At 34.4% G+C, this 20,967-nt stretch overlaps 1 protein-coding gene across 1 annotated transcript; it reads right to left on the bottom strand.

Annotated features, from left to right (window-relative positions):
• Positions 1-6,116: 6,116 nt before the first annotated feature.
• LOC149024106 (protein neprosin-like) lies at positions 6,117-10,084 on the bottom strand. The gene is made up of 5 exons (XM_089143414.1): positions 9,878-10,084; positions 9,493-9,576; positions 9,303-9,369; positions 6,713-6,891; positions 6,117-6,485 (listed from the first exon to the last, which is right to left on the bottom strand). Exons 1-5 carry the CDS (start codon positions 10,082-10,084, stop codon positions 6,117-6,119), a joined length of 906 nt encoding a protein of 301 aa, XP_088999540.1.
• Positions 10,085-20,967: the final 10,883 nt, after the last annotated feature.

The raw sequence follows: 20,967 nt of genomic DNA, 5'->3' as shown, positions 1-20,967 counted from the left end.
AGAGAGAGAGAGAGATGTGGTCTTCTTCTTGAGCAATGAGAGAGAGAGATGAAAGCCAAGATCTGTGTTCGTCATCTTCTCCTCTTCTCTGTAGCTAGCTTCTCTTTTATGTATCCCACACACAATGAAATTTTTTCTCTTTAACCGTCAATTTGACCTTTATGTGTTCGGATCCTGGAAAAACTCAAAACTATAACGTTGTAGATATTTTGTTATCTTTCCATAGCATCTTGAATGACCTCAATCCGAGTTCATACGAGAGAGATATGCCCAAAATACTCAAGGTGGGTCTGTTTACACGATTTTCAGATCCTACTACCAATTTTGTTCCTTGGACCTCCACCTGTTTCCAATTTGGCTAAGATTCATCCTCTCTTTGCATTAATTAAGTTGGATCTCACTATTCTTGATTTCTGGGGTAGCAAGATTGAATCCCATGATTTTATTTTAATTAAAATCCTCAAATATATTTGCCAACTTTGCTACACATTATATATAATAACCAAAATCACCTTATTCATGAAAAAAGACACAAAATTACTCAATTAACTCTCTTTTAATTAACTAAATATGAGAAATTAAATCAAATAAATAATGATAAATGCATGCTTATCAAATATCCCCACACTTAAGTGCTTGCTAGTCCTCAAGCAAAATGAAACAATAAAAGCAATATTGAAAAACAAAACACCTAACTAACTTTTGTAGAAATCACGGTTACACTTAACATGTGCAAAAAGCCTTTAAACCCCTAGGTTACCCTAGTGGATGAGTTGTGTCTCGTGAGTGTTTGTAGAGAATATACACACAAAATTCTTAAGTGCTTTTCTAATGATTCAAGCAAAAGTAAGTGTAAAAAAATAGATTCCAAGACAAAGACACTCCCTTGAAGACTGAAGGCAATATAGGCACCCCCACACTTAAGCTCTTTGCACCCTCTCTTGAGTCTAGCTCTAGGCAAACAATTCTATCGAGAAGTCTCCTCTTATCCTCAGCCCACCAGTTCACCCTCAGATAAGACTAATTTAGATACCAAATAATCCCAAGAACTCAGGATCTAAGCAATATTGACCTTCTTAGACATTTCACCTTTATAAGCACATTAATTCACTTATTTCTTTAATGTTCACAATTCTAGTCCATGCAATGTCTTGCCTCTTAAGCTTTTATGAATGCCTATGTAACGAGTGTTGGGTCAGCCGCTCTCAAGCCAGATGGCCTTAAGGGACTAGGTGTAGAATACCCCTCAAACTTACTTACTCAAGCCAACCAGCCTACTAGCCAAGACTGACCAAACACACCCCAACTATTTGACGTGAGGCACGATGTTAGTGACACCGAGACCCGATTACTAAGAAGGAGGTCTAAACTTTAAACTTTAACATTTTTTTTTCATATTATACTTCAATTCAACTCACATTTATCAGTCTCAACTTGTCACCATAAGCACAAGGCAATACAAGACCACTAAATGGTCAAACCGTTTGGACTACCTGGAGTTCCTATTTTCTGACTCAGCCTCAATCTCAAAATGTAAACCCATTACCATTCTCTCAAGAGGGTACTCATCACATCAGATGGAATTTCTAAAACCCGTAAACTCTCATTTTGAATCTAAGCAAGGAATTAAAACATTTATCTTACCAAAGCCATAAAAAATTGGGCACTTGTTATCTCTGTGACAATGTTCTACCAACTACCAACGAGTCTTATTGGAGTTGACACCCCCACACTTAAATTATGCAGTGACCTCAGTGCATATAGGATAGAATAGAAAAGAAGAACATAATAGAAGTAAATAGCGGAAAGATTGTACCCGATGCTTGATATTGGATAGAGCACACAATAGTAAACCCTAACAAAGAAACAAAGAAAAGAATAAGAAATAACATCTAAACAAATGGGTTGCCTCACATAAAGCGCTAAGTTTAGGGTCTTCAACCAAACTCAATGAGAGACTCATAAAGAGTCTTGAGGCAAGTCTTCTAGGTCCAACTCGTCAATAAGTTAGCCATAAGCTAGGCCATCCACATAAAGCTTTAAATCGCTGATCGTTAACTTGTTAAGCATGTCCAGTAAATGAGTTCCAAATCTGGTTAATATATGGCAAGGGGAAGTGGATCATTCTCGGTAACAATGTTCAACTTTTGGTAACTGATGCAGACATGCCAACCCATAGCGGTATGAATTGAGACAAGATCATCGTTGTCATTTGGAACCGTATTGATGCCAGATTTTGTAGGGACAACCTCAGTAGGACTGACCCATTCACTATCAGAGACTGGGTAGACAATGTTGTCATCTAACCAGTTAATTACTGCATTTTTCACTACCTTTCTCATGTTAGGATTCAAACGACATTGGGTATCCCTACGGAGTTTCGCTTCCTCCTCACAATTTCACCTAGGAATACACATAGAAGGGTCTATGCCTTTAAGATCAGCTAAGGACCATCTAGTGGCTGCCTTGAATTCAGAAAACACTCCTAAAAGGTGGTCCTCTTGCCTAGGTGATAAATCAGAAGAATTAATGACAGGCAAGGTTTCATTGTATCCTAAGAATGCATACTTTATATTCGAAGGGAGTGGTTTAAGATCCAACTTAGGGGGAGACATGAGGGATGAGGGTTGGGGAGATGCAGCCATTGGAGGTGGAGGCTCAAATCTAAATGTGAATGGTGATTGCTCCAAAGAAGTGGAAGAGTCCAACAATGTGTTGACTTCCTTAATATTTAGGTCAAATTCCCCAAATGAAAAGTAATGCTACATCGGATCATCAATAAACATGTTTGCAGTATAATCAGCCACTAAGTCATTAATAAGATTAATCGCAAAGCACTCTTCATCCCTATTTGGGCTTAAGGATGCATTGAAGATGCTGACTCTAAGTTTCTTATTGCCAAATGATATGTCCATGATACCCGATCTACAATTGATGCAAGCACTCGCAGTGGCTAAAAAGGGCCGTCCAAGAATGATTGGTGGTAACTTATTGGTAGTTTTATTGTCCAAGAAGAGCCCAAACTATGTCTTTTTGTATGGGAACTACTTGGGGTGATTGAAGGGTGTTTTGGTGACCCTATTAGTGTTCTATTGAAGACCCCAAAAGACCCATTTTAATTCGATTCTGAAATGGAGTCGAAATCTACCAAATCGGTCGTAGCCCTAAGGTTGGGCGGCCGACCAAGGGTGGGCAACCAGCCTTGGGAGGTTTAATCAACCGCCCCTTAGTCTGGGTGTGTGTTTTGCCCCCTTTGACCCCTGGTGGATCCTAATTGTTGCTCATTTGATTTCTCATGTTTCTAGGCTTATTTTGAGTTGCTTGCACCCTCTTTGGTGAATCTCTTAGGACTTTGAAGAGTTTTGTTAATATTAATAGGTGAGGGAAACACATTGCCATATCCCGTGCATTTATAAGTGTTGTTTAAATCTTCGTTTACATTTTTATCTTGCATCTATTATAAATTGCGTGTGACTTTACGCAAGGTTATGTGGTATTATGTTTATTTATTATTACAATTGCTTGAATTATGTGAATATCTGGATTGGATGGTAGGACACTATGCACCCATACTTGTATACCAACTAGGCTTGTGGGTTCACCCATTACCTTAGTGACCTTACATTCACTTAGAACTGGGTACATGGTAAAAAAGTGTCTAAATGTGTTGGCTAGTGAACCCTTGAGTACTACTACCTTTTTGGCAAGGGTATTTAAGCCAAGTGACCCATGATGACAGTGGTTGGGCCTTGTAAGCATCAAGCAAGCCCACTGTCATTATGAGATGGTAGAGCTACATATATTAGGGTCGGGCTCATGGGCGTCCAAAAGATGGCTTGAGTGCTGTGAGGAGACATGAGAGGCATCCGCCCCAACATATGTAGATGACCATAGGGTTAAGGAATGGGATCTAACAGATGCCTCCCATTAAGGATATTATTCCTATGTGGAGAAGGATATTGGATAAAAAAGGCACTAGCCATGAGAGAAGATATCCGAACCACATGTAGTACAAGACTTTATGACTAAGCATTTGGCCTAGGGTTATCTCTAACATGCGCTAGCTCTCAGACCAATGGTGATGTGAGAGAGTGGTGACCTAATCTCCAGCCATGGTTTGATGTGACTTGACTCAACTACTGCAAAAAACCCAAAAGATGTGCTGAGTGTCATGAGGGAGAGTGGTAAGACCACCTAGAAAAGACTGGTGTATAACTTAATATGTGTCCACCATAGAGACCCCATTGTTAAAATTAGGAGCATATTTGCATACATATTCATTCACTCATCTCATTATTTACTATACATGGATTGTTTATGGAAATATGTGACGAATGCATGATATATGGTTAGTTGACCTCACTGAGTTCTATTTTAACTCATACTCCTTTATGTACATTTTCTTTTAGATATTATTGCAGGATATGAAGACCCCGTTCTGCTAGAAAGTCCACTGCCGTTTGAGCCGTATGAGGGGCCCAAAATAGAGGACACAAAGCTCTATGGCAAGTCGTGTGACTGTTCGGACATTGCTTACGGAGTCCAGCAATTCTGAGACACTGAAGATATCTCATAACATAGTAATTGCCCTTGTATCTTTGTGTTGCATCCTTCTCATCCAGCCGATATATGAGGGCGCTACTTAATCTCTTGAGCCTTCTCAAAAACTTAGAGTTCTTCTGATATACAACCTTTCCTTAAACTCTGATAATTTATTTAATTGGACTAATTTGGGATGATGACTTTGATTTCAAATATTGGATAACTATAATAACTTTTACTTCTTGATTAATACTTGTCACTTGCTCTTTGATTATATTATATAGCGCTGTGTTATGGATTTGGCCGTGAACCTAAATCTTGTAGTGTATCACCCCCATATTCGTGTATTACCGGATCCGGCTAGGTTGGGTGTGACAATATGACTCATGGGTTTGATATGATTATTGTGTATTATTTCAGTTAGCTCCATTATGCTCATTCACTCCATTGTGTATTTCAAGTTAGTGGTTGAAACCTATTATTCACTTTTAACCTAGTTGAGTCACTTATGGATTGGTGATTCAAGATGCACCCACTATATAGTATTAAGTTTAGGATTTAAATTGAACCTGACCTATGATACCAACTTCTATCACACCCCACTTTGCTGGATCCGGACTCACCCGAATACCCGTGGGATTGATAACAATACAGGATTTAGGTTCAATGTCAATCCATAATAATAAAACAATATAGTATAATCCAAGAATGAGAAAGGAGCATAAAGTATCAAATCAAAGTCATAATATTAAATTATTATAGTTATCCATGACTTTGAATTGTCATTATCCAAAGTTAGTCAAGTCAAATCTCAAAGAGGCTCAAAATACTAAGCAGCACCACCATCAATTGGTTCAATAAGAAGAATATAACAAATGGTCACAAGAGCAACTACAATCTCATAAGGTGATCGTCGTTGCCTCAATAGTACTTGACTTTGTAGGAGCAATCCGAACCATATGTTAAATTGTTTCACAATAAAGAGCTTAAATAAAAGTGCATTGGGAACATCCCTCCATGCATAGGCAATTCCAAAATATCACTTAAAATTGACTACCTAGTTCGACTGGCTAACTTCCCCATTAAATAAAAAACATTTTGAAACTATAAAATGGCAATAATAGGACATTGAAAGTTGGGACTAAGAGGAAGTTGGTTGTGTTTCCTCCAAGGTCAACTAGTTTCAATGTGCTTCAAAGTGGAGAGGTGGCTTTGAGAATAACTCCCCAAGGAAATAGAAAATTGGTCACTGTTTATTGCGTTAGAAAATAAACTTCTAGACCTTTCCATCCATCTAAAAATCTCACGCTAATTCCTTCTAGATTCATATATGTTTTAACCTAAAATTGCCCCAAAATTGGTGATTGTGCTGCCACTTACTGCTAGATGTTTTTGTTTGGGTTTGTGGGCCTAGCGGATTACTTTCTTAGGCCTTGCGTAATTATATATACATAATTATGGGTAATAATTAAAAAGGCACAATAGCGTATCTATAGGGAGACATTCATTTATTCACGACAATAAAAAAAGCTTAGTAGAAACATATAAACATTAACTACATTTTAGTAGAAAAATTAGCCACAACGTCCACCAGGTCCTCCAACATTAATGCCAGCTACATGTGTTACATCGTTATAAGATATATATTGTATATCATTGCAACGTTTGTTGTCCACGCGAATATTTACGCTTCCTGCTGATCCTGGATGTGAGACAATGTAGTTCTTGTCCAAATACTCAATCACATGTAAAAAACATGCATATCGTTGTTTAGGCCACATTCCACTTCCCATTTTAGGGTATTCTCCATTAGAACCAATTCTTACGATACCTCCCCAAGAATTACCTTTAGCACCAGTAGCTAAAGAATTAAACAAGTTCTTTGGCCAATAACCAATGGACATGCCTTGATGTTGCAGCCACCAGTGCCCAGTATTTCGATCCTGTAAGAAAACAATCAATAGAATTACCAACAATGATCTAAATTCAATCTACTGATTTAGTTTCATCAAAAGATATACCAATTAATTGTATGAGACCTATTCTTACAGCACATGTCTATGTGAGACTAGCATCCTCAATCACAAAGAGGAGATACAAATGCCGCTAATATGCAACTTTTTTTTTTTACGATGACTTACTTGGAATAAAAGATAAAAGAAAGTTATACCTGGTGAACAGCGAGATGGAACTCAAACTGATTATTTCCAAGATCAGAAGTAGGTCTTAAAAGAGTTCCTGGCCTAATTGATCTGTGAGTTTGTACAAACCCTCTGCAATGAGTATCGGGGCACCCATTTTTGTAATTATCACCCTGCACACCTTGAAATTTTAGTTTTTTCTGTCCCGCTAAAAGGTAAGTTAAATTAAAAGTGAAAAAGACATACAACAACCAGCAATTTTAATTATTTAAATAAACAGGTATTTTATCAAAATTTTTATTATTTATACAAGAAATTAATAAATTAAGAAGTGCGAAGAGGGAAAGGGTTCTCATAAACGTAAATGGTTATATATGGTGTCTTTATTTATCACATATCATTGAATTTATCCTATGGAAAGAAAAATATACATGGAATGATTCCCTCGGGTCCAAGGAAGAAGCCCTGCTTTGTATTTAATATTATATGTAAAAATTACCCTCCTTAGGATGTAATCAATGAGTTAGTAAGCTGGCTTGGGTGAACCTTAGTTCCCAAAATAAATATTAGGAAAAAATAAAAGAACAAATTCTTATTAATTGAGATTGAGAGAGGGTAAAACTGAAGAGACAATAGAAAGAAAAAAAACAAAAGAAAAAGATAACAAGTTAAACCATTGTTTAAGCTTCTAAAGAGAAAGCGGTTTACCACTTAGAAAAAGGAAGACCTTCTTAAGTTCTCTCAAAGTAAAATGAAATTCAAGTACTAAAAAGAACATAATTATTAATTAACAACTAAAAAACTTTATTATCTTGTTAAAAGTGAAGACTAATCATATTTGATGTCCTATTGAATTATAGTGATACATTGTATTATCAATCAATTTAAAAAACGTAGAAAAAGTGCAAGAATTATTAGCTACAATATAATGTGTTAGCAACCATTGTAAGTCTTTTGATCCCAGAAAAGAAAAAGGGAAAAAAAAATAGAAGGAAAAAAAAAAAACCATTGTAAGTCATGTTTTGATACACAAATTAAAGAATTCCAACCTATTAAACATACCGTCCAAAATGTAAATAAATGAGTTTCTGAGTCATGATATAAGCTTGGATTAACCTGATTTTTAAGAAGTGTAGAAAATAAAGTTAGATAACATTAAAAATTGAATCGACTATAAACTAAAAAGTTGAGTAAGGGACGACGATTCAACTGAAGGACGAGTTCAAATAAATCTAGATTGTTAAATACATACCGACCATCCAGCCATTATATAATTGGGGGATTCATTTGGACCACCATTAATCCAAATTTGAACATTTGTAAACTCATTGACGATGCAGTAAGAGTTGGATTGTATACATTAAAAGTTGCGAAGCTCCATGAATTGGACCACCCGGCCAATTATTGTTAACATCTGCAATCTAAATGTTCAATTTCTAGAGGTTAATAATTTGTTCAGTAGAAAGAACAATAAAAACCCATTTCCTTCGATTGCTATTGTTTAAAACTACTTCAGTATATACATGCAACCATGTAATTATTTTGCTAAAGAAAAAAAGAAAGAAAAAAAAAAGCATGTGACTGTTTTGCATTAATCAGTGCCTACAATTTTATCAGCATACTTTAACTCTTTTTCATATTTACATTGGATTTGATGTAAAAACCATACCTAAAAATTATGTTCTAGGGAAATTTTTTTCTTTCTAGATATGATTTAGCTGGAAATGAGAAACTTAATCCTTAAAACAACCTTTGTCAAAATGTTGAAAGTTGCATAGTTTTCCTCAACAAGCATTGTTTGATTGTCTTTTTGTTTACCATATGATGCTTAGCATTTTCTGAGCACACAAGTTTGTTAGGACTTTAACCCAAAAAAGAAAAGAAAAAAGTAAAATAAATAAATAAATAACTGTCAAATCTTCATTAAGTATTTTTGAATACCAGTAAGAAGGCATTATAGCATGTGATACTCTTAATAAATGGTAATTAGTCTGATTACGTTTAAGTGCAGCCCTATTGATCGAATCAAGATATATTTCCTTAGTCATGCCCTATTGTTTGCATGAAGATAGATTTCCCTAGTCATGCTTATTGACAGAAAAAAGAACCTTAATTTGCATTTGAATCCAAATTGTAAATTCTCCTTGGGGGATGAACGATGCAATGGTTAAGATTAGTTTATAGAGACAAGTAGTCGTGGGTTTGAATATTAAAACAGTTATTTTTTTTCGGAGGGTACAAGTAAGAAGTTGGGTACACTATCATCTTTTTGGACTTTGCAACATCACTAGTCTTGTGCAATGGGTACACCTTTAAAATGATTGATTGTGACTAGTCTTGTGTACTAGGTACACCTTAGAAGTTCTAAATGACAGCTAAAAAAATAAAGTTAATATAGTTAACATCTTTTAGATGGGTTAATTAAGTTTCAGTTTGAGACATGAATTAGATAGAATATGAGTTTGTGATTGCTTACTAATTGTCCGGGGAAGTGTCTTTTGCTTTGGATGAAATTGGTGATCAATTCTCTTGATAAAGTTCTAGCCTGTAAAAGATCTTCTTTCGAAGTTCGTCGAATGGGAACAGATCCTTCTGGACATTCCTCATGTTCATAAGTACTTAGCAAAGATTCAACAGCTGTAGAAGTTATATTTACCCCCCATTCTGGTTGAACACTTGGTTCCATCTGCAAAGAAATTATAGTATTAAAAGTCAAAATTTCAGTCAAATTTAATAAGATATGCTCCCCGGTCTTGATTTGTTAATGAATGTGAATAAAACAAATAAATGGGAGAGAAATACAACATACTTGGACTTTGTGATCTTTGAGCAGTGGGTGAGACAAAGCTGGTTGCTTGTTTAAATCAACACAATCAATAAAACCGTTCTCTGTCTACAAGATCAAGAGACACATAAATAAGAAGGTTAAAACATCCAATGCTAAAACCCATGCTATCTTGTTGCTTTGGTATCCTTTTCTGTACCATTTGTTATCGGTTAAAGGCATAAGAAAAGAAATGTGAAAATCAATACAAAGTTCCCATCGGGTCTCTCTCTCTAAGTGTGTGTGTGTATATGAGAGAGAGAGAGAGAGAGAGAGAGAGAGAGAGAGAGAGAGAGAGAGAGAGAGAGAGAAAACCATCCATAGATTACATAGGTCTACAGAGGAGATAAAAAAAGTACAGATAACATACTATAATGGTTTTTAGAGGATGAGGAACATTCAAACTCTCAAGTTCCCTTTCCAGCTCCAATTCTACTTCAGTTTGCTCCATTGTCTGTTTTGCTTCAGCTCCATAGCTTTTCAAAACTACAATATGCAGAAAAAGTAAAAACAATGTGATGGTACCCTTGAAACCCTTTGTCATTGAAACACCACTTGCCACCCCAAGAAAAGCCATTGTCAACTGGGAAAACTTGTTTACTGGTCTATTCAATACATTGGTGGCCTATTTATATGCCCAACTAATTTGTATAGTTAATCAATACAAGAATGCGATGGTACCCTTCAAATCTTTGTTACTGAGAAACCACTTCACCACACCCAAGAAAAGCCATTATGAACTGGAAAAACGTGTTGAAGGGTCAATTCAACACACGGTGGCCTATTTATATGCTCAATTTGTTCATCTAGTTAAGTGACATAAGTTGTAATTGATGAGGATAATTAGGATGATTTGGGAATTCGAAATTCTAATGGTCCAAATTTGAATTTTTCATCATAGTTGAAAAGTGTTGACATGGCTTGAAATTTCAAGAAACTTCTATTTTTTCAAACAAGAATTTTAAGACTTCGAAATTCAAATGAACTGAATGATGGTAGAATTGATGGAAGTTTCCTCATCACATTGTGTGACTTGAACAATATATTTTTAATTTTAAATATAAATTTTCATTTACAACCGTATAAGGTGTAGTACACTATCTTTCCAAAAATTTATTCTTGTCAGGATTTGATTTTTCCAAAATTCTTTCTTGACAAAATAGGATTGTCCTTATCTTTTGGAACCACTTCTCACAAAAAATTCAAATTTAAATCATCTGAATTTCATATTCTTTTCACAAATTCTTCCTTGTGAGTTTTGGAACCATCTCAACACTTTCCAACTTAGACGAGAAACTCAAATTTAAAGCATTTGATTTTGAATCCCCAAATCGTCATCATTTTTTGTTAGTAATTAATTAGAGTCATTGTCACTGCAGAGCTGTTCTAGTGGTGAAACCAATACTTCTTAGTGAAAAGGTCGTGGATTCGACTCTTGTTAAGGTATATTAATATCCCCATCCCCCATCTTAATAAGCCAAATTCTACAAAAAAGAAAAAAAAATTATAATAATTAGAGTCATTAACCAAATGAAGAGCATTTATTCTAAGCTCAAGTGCTCAACACAACAATGCATCAAGCTTTCCAAATTGGGTTTTGATGAAATTATGAAGGGAAGCAACACTAGCGAGGTCGTTCGGATCCAAATGATGAAAACCTACATCATATAGTGAAATTGCTTGAGTTATGCCATTAAATGCGACCCAAATTATTATAAATGCGACTCAAATGTTTCTCAAATCTCAACTGAATTTCAAGGGTTGAGATCGCCGAGATTTCGATCCAACCGACTAAAATGATTTACTTTACCATGTGCAGAAAATTTTCCTCAATTTTCTTTCATTCATCCACGATGGGTAAGTATAATCTTGTAGTTCCGAGATTTTTTTACCTTTTCTTTTCTGGGTATATAAAACTGTGAAAAACCTTTTTGCACAACTTCAACCATGAATGAAATTGTTCATATGAAGAGATGACATCTCATAAATATTTATCCCAAATTATCCAAGTCCAAAGGTCTACCACCAGTCGTGTCAAACTGGAGGAGAGCAATGTAAAGAGCCTTCTACGTTGAATTAATATTCATCCCAAAATTATCAATGTTAACTATTAAAGCCTATGCAAAGCTGTTCTTGTGGTTGAAACCAACACCTCTTAGTGAAAAGGTCATGGGTTCAACTCTCGCTGAGGCATATTAATATCCCATCCCCCAGCTTAACAAAACCCTTTTGTACCAAAAAAACAAAAAAATCAAAAAAAAAAAAAAAAAAAGAAAAATCTTACCTATTTATGGCTGGGTAAAATAATGGACTATAAATGAAAAATCATGAAACTCGTCCTACTTCTGCTTTATTCCCTGAAGTGAATGCAGCAATTTATGATAAGCCTGAAAGAAGGCAAATTCTAGTCCATGGTCATACTATGGAAGTGGATGAAGCAAAAGACAGAATAATTACCGTTCTCATGATTGAAAAAAATAAGAGAATAATAAAGATTCTCCATATAACTCTTCAAGGAGTGAAGATAATATTTGTTATTGATGTAGTATGAAGGCCATTAAACATGTATCTGTCGTACTCCACAATATTAAGTTAAGCTTTGTTAAGCCTTAATTAAATAAATAAAAAGTGACCCTGCCATGATTGCACACCTTTTAAAAATCATTTGCACTAATTTAATTTAATATTTAATTGATAATTGCTTTACCGGTAGCTTTGATTGCCTCAATGGTTGAAATCTAAAATTTCTTCTTTAGAGGCCAAGGTTCGAATACTGGTACCTTCAATCATAGACCACATAAAGAGGTATTCTAAAATACCTCACATTTTTGGGATGGAAGCTCTAGGAAATTCGGAGGTACCTAGGGAATCGGTCTTCCTGCATTTGAAGCCTCCAGAGGTGCCTACCAATGGGGATAAATCTTATGCGGGAGTAGTGGGGAGTTCGTTGTTGCCTGAGATTGATTCCCTCCCTTCTCCTATACAAGCGGGTAAGTTTCGCAGGATTGTAATCCCGCAACAGGAATACGAGCAGCAACGAAATCAGTTCCGTTTTTCATTGATTGGGCGAGCTAATTTTCGCATCACTACCATGGATGAATTGCGAGAGCTAGCTAGGGGTGCTTGGAAATTGTCTCAAGGGGTGATTTTACATTCATTGGGGAAAGGGTTTAGCAGATATGACTGAGGTGTGGCGCAGAAGTTTTTGGAATGTTGGAAAGCAATACATTCGTTTTCAACGATGGAGGCCGGATTTTAATATCCACTCTCCTCAACCAGCAGGTAAGTTGGTGTGGGTTCGTTTCCCTAATTTACCTCTTGAGTATTGGCATGAGAAAGTGCTTCTTTCTATGGCAAAATCTGTTGGGAGACCTGTTTCTCTTGATAGACGAACTCGTCTTGGTTCTATTGGTAATTATGCTCGAATTTTGGTTGAATTGGAGGTCGATGCTATTCGAGTGAATGAGGTTCAGATTGAGCGCCTTGAACCAAGAACTCTTCGAGTTTTTAGTTTTCTTCAGAAGGTAATTTTTGAGGATGATATTCTGCGGTGCTCACGTGTAATCGAGAAGGCCACCTAGGTCTTCATTGTAGGTTTGCTTCAAACGATTCTGTGGATGGTTTGCAGGTTCAGCCCTCTATCGTTCCTGCAGAAAACCTCCCAGCAGATAATCCTATTGTGGATGGGATTCCTACTGACGGTGTGAGAGTGCAGACTCCAAGCTCACTCCAGCATCAGATTCGTGTGGCTCTAGAGGTGGCGGGTTTGGAGGACTTTGTTTCATCCAATGAGGGTGCAGCAAATTCAATTTCAAATTTCAAATCTACAAGGTAGGTTCCCTCTGATGTGGTGATCACGTCTAGCGAGAACTCTTCTCTTGATCTTTCTCTCTCTCAAAGTGATCCTTTTCAACTTCAAAAAATTTTAGATAAAGGCAAGAGTTTGATGTTGGTTGGTAATCTTTCAAAGAACGTAGTTACCTTGTTGGTCCCACGACTAACCAACTTCCACCTAATTCGCCCACTAAGGATATTGGCTCTTTTGAACGGTTTGAAAAGCTTCATGAGAGGCCTTGTTGGGCCCTGCTGAATTCGGTTAGAGTGGAAGACTCTTCTACGGAACAGAATTCAGTTTATGTGGAAAACTTTTCTACGCAACAAAATTCGATTAGATTGAAAGAAACTGCATTGGACGTGAACTCTAGTTTGGAGCTTCAAGTGGGGTCATGCGGGGCCCAACAGAATTTGAATAATTTTGAAGCAGCTTCTTTGGCTGTGGACTCTAGTTTTGAAATTCAAAATTCCTTAGATGCAGCAAAGTGTTTTAATCCAATTGGTAAACTTCCTTTGGGGAATTCACTAGTGGGACCTACAGATAAGCTCGAAAGTGGTTCGGCCACTCCTTTTGAATTTCAAAAAGTGCTTGTTGCAGGTAAGAGTTCTATGCAAATTGGAAACCCTTCTTTGGAGTGTTCATTGGTAGGACCTGAAGTTGCAAATATTATTAGAAGTTTAGCCATTGAAGGAACTACGGAGGATGATTTGGACTATTGTGGGCCTGATCAGAATTCGGCCAGGCTGGAGAGTTCGGCCAATGATGAAACTTTGCAATTGAAAGTAGTTATTCCAATTTCATCTTCGTCTATATCAGTGCGGGCTGAAGGTTCTCCTCGTCGGAAACCTGGTCATCCGAAGAAGAAGGCTCATGCAGTGAAGAAAGTAGTAACAAGTAAAAAGGTTTCTATAGCAGAGGAATTCAAGAAGGTAGATGCAGCTTTAGCGAAAGTATCCGCAGTGCATCAAAGCCTCCCATTGGGAGAGGATAGTGCTGCTACGTAACTATTGTTATGAAGCTTTTCTTAAAGATCTTGATTTGGATGCATCTAGACGTTCTACATTTCGTTTCTGATGACTTAGTTGTTTTCAATTATGAGTAGGAACTAGTGAGGAAGGGTGTATTGGGGGCAACTGTTGTTGCGGGTGAGCAAGGTAGGTACTAATTGCTGTATTTCTTTTTTTTCTTCTTATTGTCGTTATAAAATGACCCTTTTAGCGAAAAAAAATAAATAAAAATAATGTGGAGATAAATTGGATTTTCCAAAATCATGATACTTGAGCAATTTTTGCCTATAAAAGAGATGATTTTGATGGCCTCATAGATACTACACATCTAGATGCTATAAAGTCCTTTGAAGATAATAGTTGAAGATTTGGTTATGTTAGTAGAATTCAACTAATATTATATTAGTTTGTAATTCTTTTCTCTTCAAATCTCATCTCATATGTTAGTTTATCTTAAATTTAATCTTTTTCCTCTATAATTTTTTTTATTGACTTTCTATATATCTTTTAATATATTTTGTTTCGTTTTGATAAAGAATGTGAATATTCTCTTATATGCTGTGACGCATATTGTACTGAGACAAAAATATACATATTTCTCTTATTTGATGATGCAGAAACCAATGTTCATATAAAAATTGGTAGTACAACATTGATTGGAAGCTCTAGAAGAGCTAATCTATTATTATCTGGGAGATAAAATTGGCTATGAATAATTCATTATTTTGTAGTAAGTCTCAAAGAAATTTATTAAGTTTTAAAGCTATTTGCCAAAATGATTATCAGAGTGAGACTACAAATAATGGTAAAAGTGAATATCTATACAAAGGTATTAGATATTTTCTCCCAATTTGTACTACACGAATATCGCATGGTTAAAACATATGCTTGGGTAATCAAATGAACATTGATTCCAATAATTTTATTATTTGGCATGACCGGTTGGACCATCCCGGATCAAATATGATGCGAAAAATTATTGAAAACTCAATTGTCATCCATTGAAGAACCAGAAAATTCTTCAATTAAATGAATTTTCTTGTGTTACTTGTTCTCAAGAGAAATTTATTATTGGATATTCACCAGCTAAAGTTGAGATTGAACATTCTACGTCTTTGAAACGTATAGAGGGTGAAAAATATATGGGCTCATTCACCCATCATGGGGACCATTCAGATAATCTATGATTTTAATAGATGCATCTATAAAGTGATCACATGTATGTTCATTATGAACTCGCAATTTGGTGTTGCGAGATTGTTTGCTCAAATAATGAGATTAAGAGCATAATTTATGATAAATACAGTTTGTCTTGATAATGCTGGTGAATTTACATCTCAGGCTTTATGATTATTGTATAACAACTGAGATCACAGTTGAATAGCTTGTTGCTCATGTTTATATTCAAAATGGTTTGGTAAAATTATTTATTAAATGTCTCCAATTAATAGCTAAACCATTGTTTATGAGAACAAAGCATCATTTGTACGCATCAGGCCAAAAGATTGTCATAAATTCTCCCTATTACAATTGGCTTATGGTCAGAAGCAAAATATTTATCATCTTAAAAATTTTTGGATGTGCGGCTTATGTTCTAATTGCTCCACTACAGCGCACAAAGATGAGTTCCTAAATAAAGTTGGGAATATATGTTGGATATGAATCTTCTTATATAATTCAATATATTGCCAATGATAGGAGATTATTTGATGAATTAATTTTTTCAACATGAGGGAGAGAGAATAAACAGTTGGAAAAAGAGATTGATTGTATGCATTATCATTATCTCATTAGATCCTCGCACTGAGTACTGTGAACTTGAAGTTCAAAGGATAATGTAATAAATATTATGAATCAAGCGCAGATTTGCTGACCTTCTAAGAGTTACTAAATCTCATATTCCAGCTGTAAATGTTCCAATTAGAATTGATGTCCCAGCAGGACAATCTATCAGTGCAAATGAAATTAAATTACGTTTAAAACATGGAAGATCAATCAGTTCCAATGATAAAATCCTAGAAAATGAAAGGAGCAAATGATCAAGATGGTCATAATATGGAGACAATTGATTATAAAGATCCTAAAGACATAACTTTCTATAAAACCCCAGAAGAGATTTAAGTACCTGAAAATAATGAAGAGATCTCGATTAGTTATGTCATTGCAGGAAAAAGATGGAACCGAAAATATAAAACTGTCGACAACAATTTTTGCATATAATGTTTTTTTTGAAATAATGCAACAAGACGAGAATCTTGAATATAATGAAGAAATGATTGGCTAAAATGTAGAGACGCAATTCAAGCAAAATTGAATTCGCTTGAAAAATAAAGTTTTTGGACCTCAGTCCAACATCTGAAGGTATAAAGCCAGTGGGGGTACAATTGAGTTTTCTTGGAAAAATGAAATGAGAAAAATAATGAAATCGTGATATATAAAGCATGAATTATAACACAAGAATTTTCGTAGATTCCTGGCATTACATGGAAACATGTTATTTTGTGGTGGATGCAATCACCTTCAGATATCTTATTAATCTGGCAGTATATAAAAATTTTGACATGTGTCTATTAGTTATTATTACATCCTATTTATATGGCTCATTCGAGTGTGAAAGATATATGAAAATCCCTGAAGGATTCAAAATACCTGAAGCACATAAAAATTCTTAGGAAGTTTGTTTAATAAGGCTTCAAAGATTATCAAGGCATATATGATATAATTTCCTTAGTGGATATTTACTAAATGAAAAGTATAAAAATGATTCAATTTATTATTGTGCTTTTTATTAAAGGATATGGATCTAATTTTAATAAGTGTATATGATGATGATTTAAATATCATCAAAATTCCTGAAGAGTTTTCAAAAGCAATAGATTATTTGAAGAAAGTTGAAATGAAAATCTTGAAAAGATAATTTTTTGTCTTGACTTGTAAATGAGCATTTGACGAATGAAATATTCGTTCATCAATCAACTTATATAGATAATATTTTGAAACGATTTTATCTAGATAAAATATATCCATTGAGAACCCCAATGGTTGTGAGATTACTCAATATAAAGAAATATTCATTTCGACTCCAATAAAATAGTGGAGAATTTCTTAGTCCTGAAATATCATATCTTAGTGCAATTGGGGCATTAATGTATCTTGCTGATAATACACAATCGGATGTAGCATTTTCTATAAGTGTACTAGCAAGATTTATCTCTTCTCCAATACGAAAACAGTGAAATGTTATAAAACATATATTTCAGTACATTTGAGAAATTATTGACATTATATTATTTTATGAATGTGGATCAACTTACTTGTTATGCAGATGCAAAAAATTTATCTGATCTATATAAAACTACATCTCAAACATGCTATTTATTCATAAGTGAATGTTAGCTATTTTATATTTGGTTTAGATGAATGATACAACACATTCAGGAAGTATGTAGTTTTCTACTAGAAGAAGGGGTTTGAACAATATTATATGAAGATTATGATGCATGCATAGCTCAATTGAAGCGATGATACATCAAAGGAGATAAAACGAAACATATTTCACCAAAATTCTTCTTCATTCATGATCTTTAATGAAATGGTGAAATCTATGTTCAACAAACTCGTTCAAGTGATAATTTGACAAATTTATCTACTGAGAAGTTACATACTTTAAATCTTGAGAAGCTGGTATATGATATTGGAATGTACGTACTTAAAGATACTCAATGATGTTATCATTAGGGGGAGTAAAATACATGCTACACTTTTTTTCCCTTAACCAAGGTTTTGTCCCACTGGGTCTTCCTGGTAAGGTTTTTAATGCGCAGCTACCAATACGTATTATTTAGATATGTATACTCTTTTTCCTTTACTAAAATTTTTTTCCACAGGGTTTTTCTTAGTAAGGTTTTAACGAGGTACATTATCTATAGATGGACATCCAAGGGGGAGTGTTATAAATAATATTTATTATGGATGTCCATTACCCCAAAGAGATTGTATTTCTAATTGAAGATCTCAACTACCCCAAGAGGAAATATTGGTGAAGATCACAACCATCTCATTACACAATATTGGCAATCAATATTTCTATTCTATGCACCTTCTATCTTGGGCGGCAATCTATCCTTCCATATCAAGATTATCTTATTGTGTTTAAGAATAATATATTGTATTTCTTTGTAGACTCTGATATTTCCATATCAGAGTAGATGTTCCTTCTACTATAAATATGTAATGCACTCAAATGAATGGACCAGTTCTGATTGAATTAATCTTATCTTTCTTCTTTGTATTCTATATTTTCTCTTTATTTTATAACAAAAATGAGTTTCCTTTTCGTTTTTTCTCTTTCTCTTGACAATAAGAGAATTTAATTAGGTATATTATAAATAATATTCATTGTAGATGTTCATCACTTCCAAATAAATTATACTTTTAATTGAAAATCTCAACCACCTCAGCATGAAATCTTGGTGGTTCATATTTCCATCTTAATTGAAGATCATGGTCATCTCAACACAATGTTGATAGTCACAATTTCCATTCTATGCACCTTATATTTTGAGCGACAATCTATCTTATCCATATCAAGAACATCTAATTATGTGTAAGAATCATATATTGTATTTCTTTGTAGATTTGATATTTCCATATCAGAGAAGTTGCTACTTCTTCTATAAATATGTAATACACTCAACTCAATGAATAGTTTGATTGACCTTGTTCTAGTTTCCTTTTTCATCTCTAATATATTTTCTTTATTTTATAATACGTTATCAGCACGATTTCTTACAAAGTAATTGTTCTTTTGAGCAGTACTCTGTCGAAGTAATTGTGCACAATTCCACTTGAAGTAATTGTATTTTGAGCACAACTCTATTGAAGTAATTGTGTACAACTCCGCTCCAAGTAATTGTGTTTTGAGGTTAATTTTCATGTTAATTTTTATGTTCAAATATTATTCATTACTTCAAATATTAGAAGATGCACATATTATTTAATGTTTAATGAAATTTAATTTTATCTTTTATTCCTCTTTTATATTGACTTATATCATGTCAAATCTTAGAAATTTGGAATTTGTGGCCCTCAATATAACGGGCAAGAATTACTTGTCATGGATCCTTGATGCTGAGATCCACCTTGACAATAGAGGTCTTGGAAATGCAATTATGAAAGAAAAAGATGTATCCAATCAAGATAAGGCGAATGCCATGATTTTTATTCACCATCATCTCCATGAAGGATTGAAAGCAGAATATCCGACTATGAAAGACCCACTTGAATTATGGATTAATTTAAAAGAAATGTATGACCATAAAAAAACGGTAATCCTACCTAAAGCTCACTATGAATGGATGCACTTGATGTTGCAAAATTTTAAAACTGTAAACGAGTACAATTTTGCAGTTTTTGAAATTATTTCTGAATTGAAATTATGCGAAGAAATATTACTACTGATGAGGACTTATTAGAAAGAGAAAAAAAAACATATCAATTTTTCTTGCTTCAAATGTGTTGCTACAACAACAATATAGTATACAGGGTTTTAAGAAGAACTCTGAATTGATCTCATGCCTCCTTGTGGCTGAGCAGAATAATGAATTATTATTAAAAAAATCATGAGGCCCGTCCTACTGGTTCTGCTCCATTCCCTAAAGTGAATGCAGTAATTCATGATAAGAATGAAAGGAGACAAAATTATAATCATGGCCATGGACGTGGATGTGGATTTGCACATGGACGTGGATGAGAAAAAAGACAGAATAATTATCATCCTCATAATGGAAATAAACAAGAGAAATGCAAGGATTCTCAAAGTAACTCTTCAAAGAGTAAAGATAATGTTTGTCACCAATGTGGAATGAAAGGCCATTGGTTGTGTGTTTATCGTACTCCAGAGTTTTTGTCAAGCTTCAATCAAAAAGAAGGAAAATAATGTGGAGACGGATTTGACTCTCCAAAATAATGGTATTGAAGTAAACCTTGCTTTAAACAAAAATGATTTTAATGGACTCATAGACATCATGCATCAAGATGCTGTAGACTTCTTTGAAAACAATATTTGATGATTTGGTTATTTTTCTTATTTGGGTTCGAATAAAAGTGATGTTATGTTTTCAATTAGTTTATTTTAATTTTTGGTTTAATTCATTTATGTATGATTTTCTACATATATTTTTTTATGTATTTCGTTTCAATTTAATGAAGAACATGGATATTCCTCAATTCTCAATTGGATCCAAGATTAGTGAAGACGATATATGGCTCGCAAATAGTGCTACGATGCATACTATACTAAGAGATAAAAAGTATTTTTCTTATTTGAAGATGGAGGAAGCCAAAGTTTATAAAATAACTGGTAGTACAAAATTGATTGAAAGCTCTAGAAGAGTTAATTTATTATTAATTAAGGGAACCAAATTGGTAATCAATGATGCATTATTTTGTAATAAGTGTCAAAATAAACTTATTAAGTTTCAAAGACATTCATCAAAATGGCTATCATATTCAGACTGTATATGATGGTAAAACTAAATATCTTTGTATTACTACAAAAGCGACAGGTAGAAAATATATTTTGGAAAATTACCTGCTTTTTCTTTCGGTTTGTATTAC

This window comes from Hakea prostrata, chromosome 2, assembly GCF_041222555.1.
Source record: "Hakea prostrata isolate BN-2017 chromosome 2, UWA_Hpros_2, whole genome shotgun sequence".
Lineage (NCBI taxonomy): Eukaryota > Viridiplantae > Streptophyta > Magnoliopsida > Proteales > Proteaceae > Hakea > Hakea prostrata.
The sequence above is the reverse complement of the archived record's forward strand: the minus strand, read 5'-3'. Positions and strand labels throughout refer to the sequence as shown.

Excerpts from the sequence above, each read along its gene's own strand:
- LOC149024106 (XM_089143414.1), bottom strand. The coding sequence starts at position 10,084 with ATGGCTTTTCTTGGGGTGGCAAGTGGTGTTTCAATGACAAAGGGTTTC. Across the intron at positions 9,577-9,877 it reads ATCCTCTAAAAACCATTATA|ACAGAGAACGGTTTTATTGA; the intron begins GTATGTTATCTG and ends TTGATCTTGTAG. Across the intron at positions 6,892-9,302 it reads AGCTGTTGAATCTTTGCTAA|CGGGACAGAAAAAACTAAAA; the intron begins GTACTTATGAAC and ends CTTACCTTTTAG.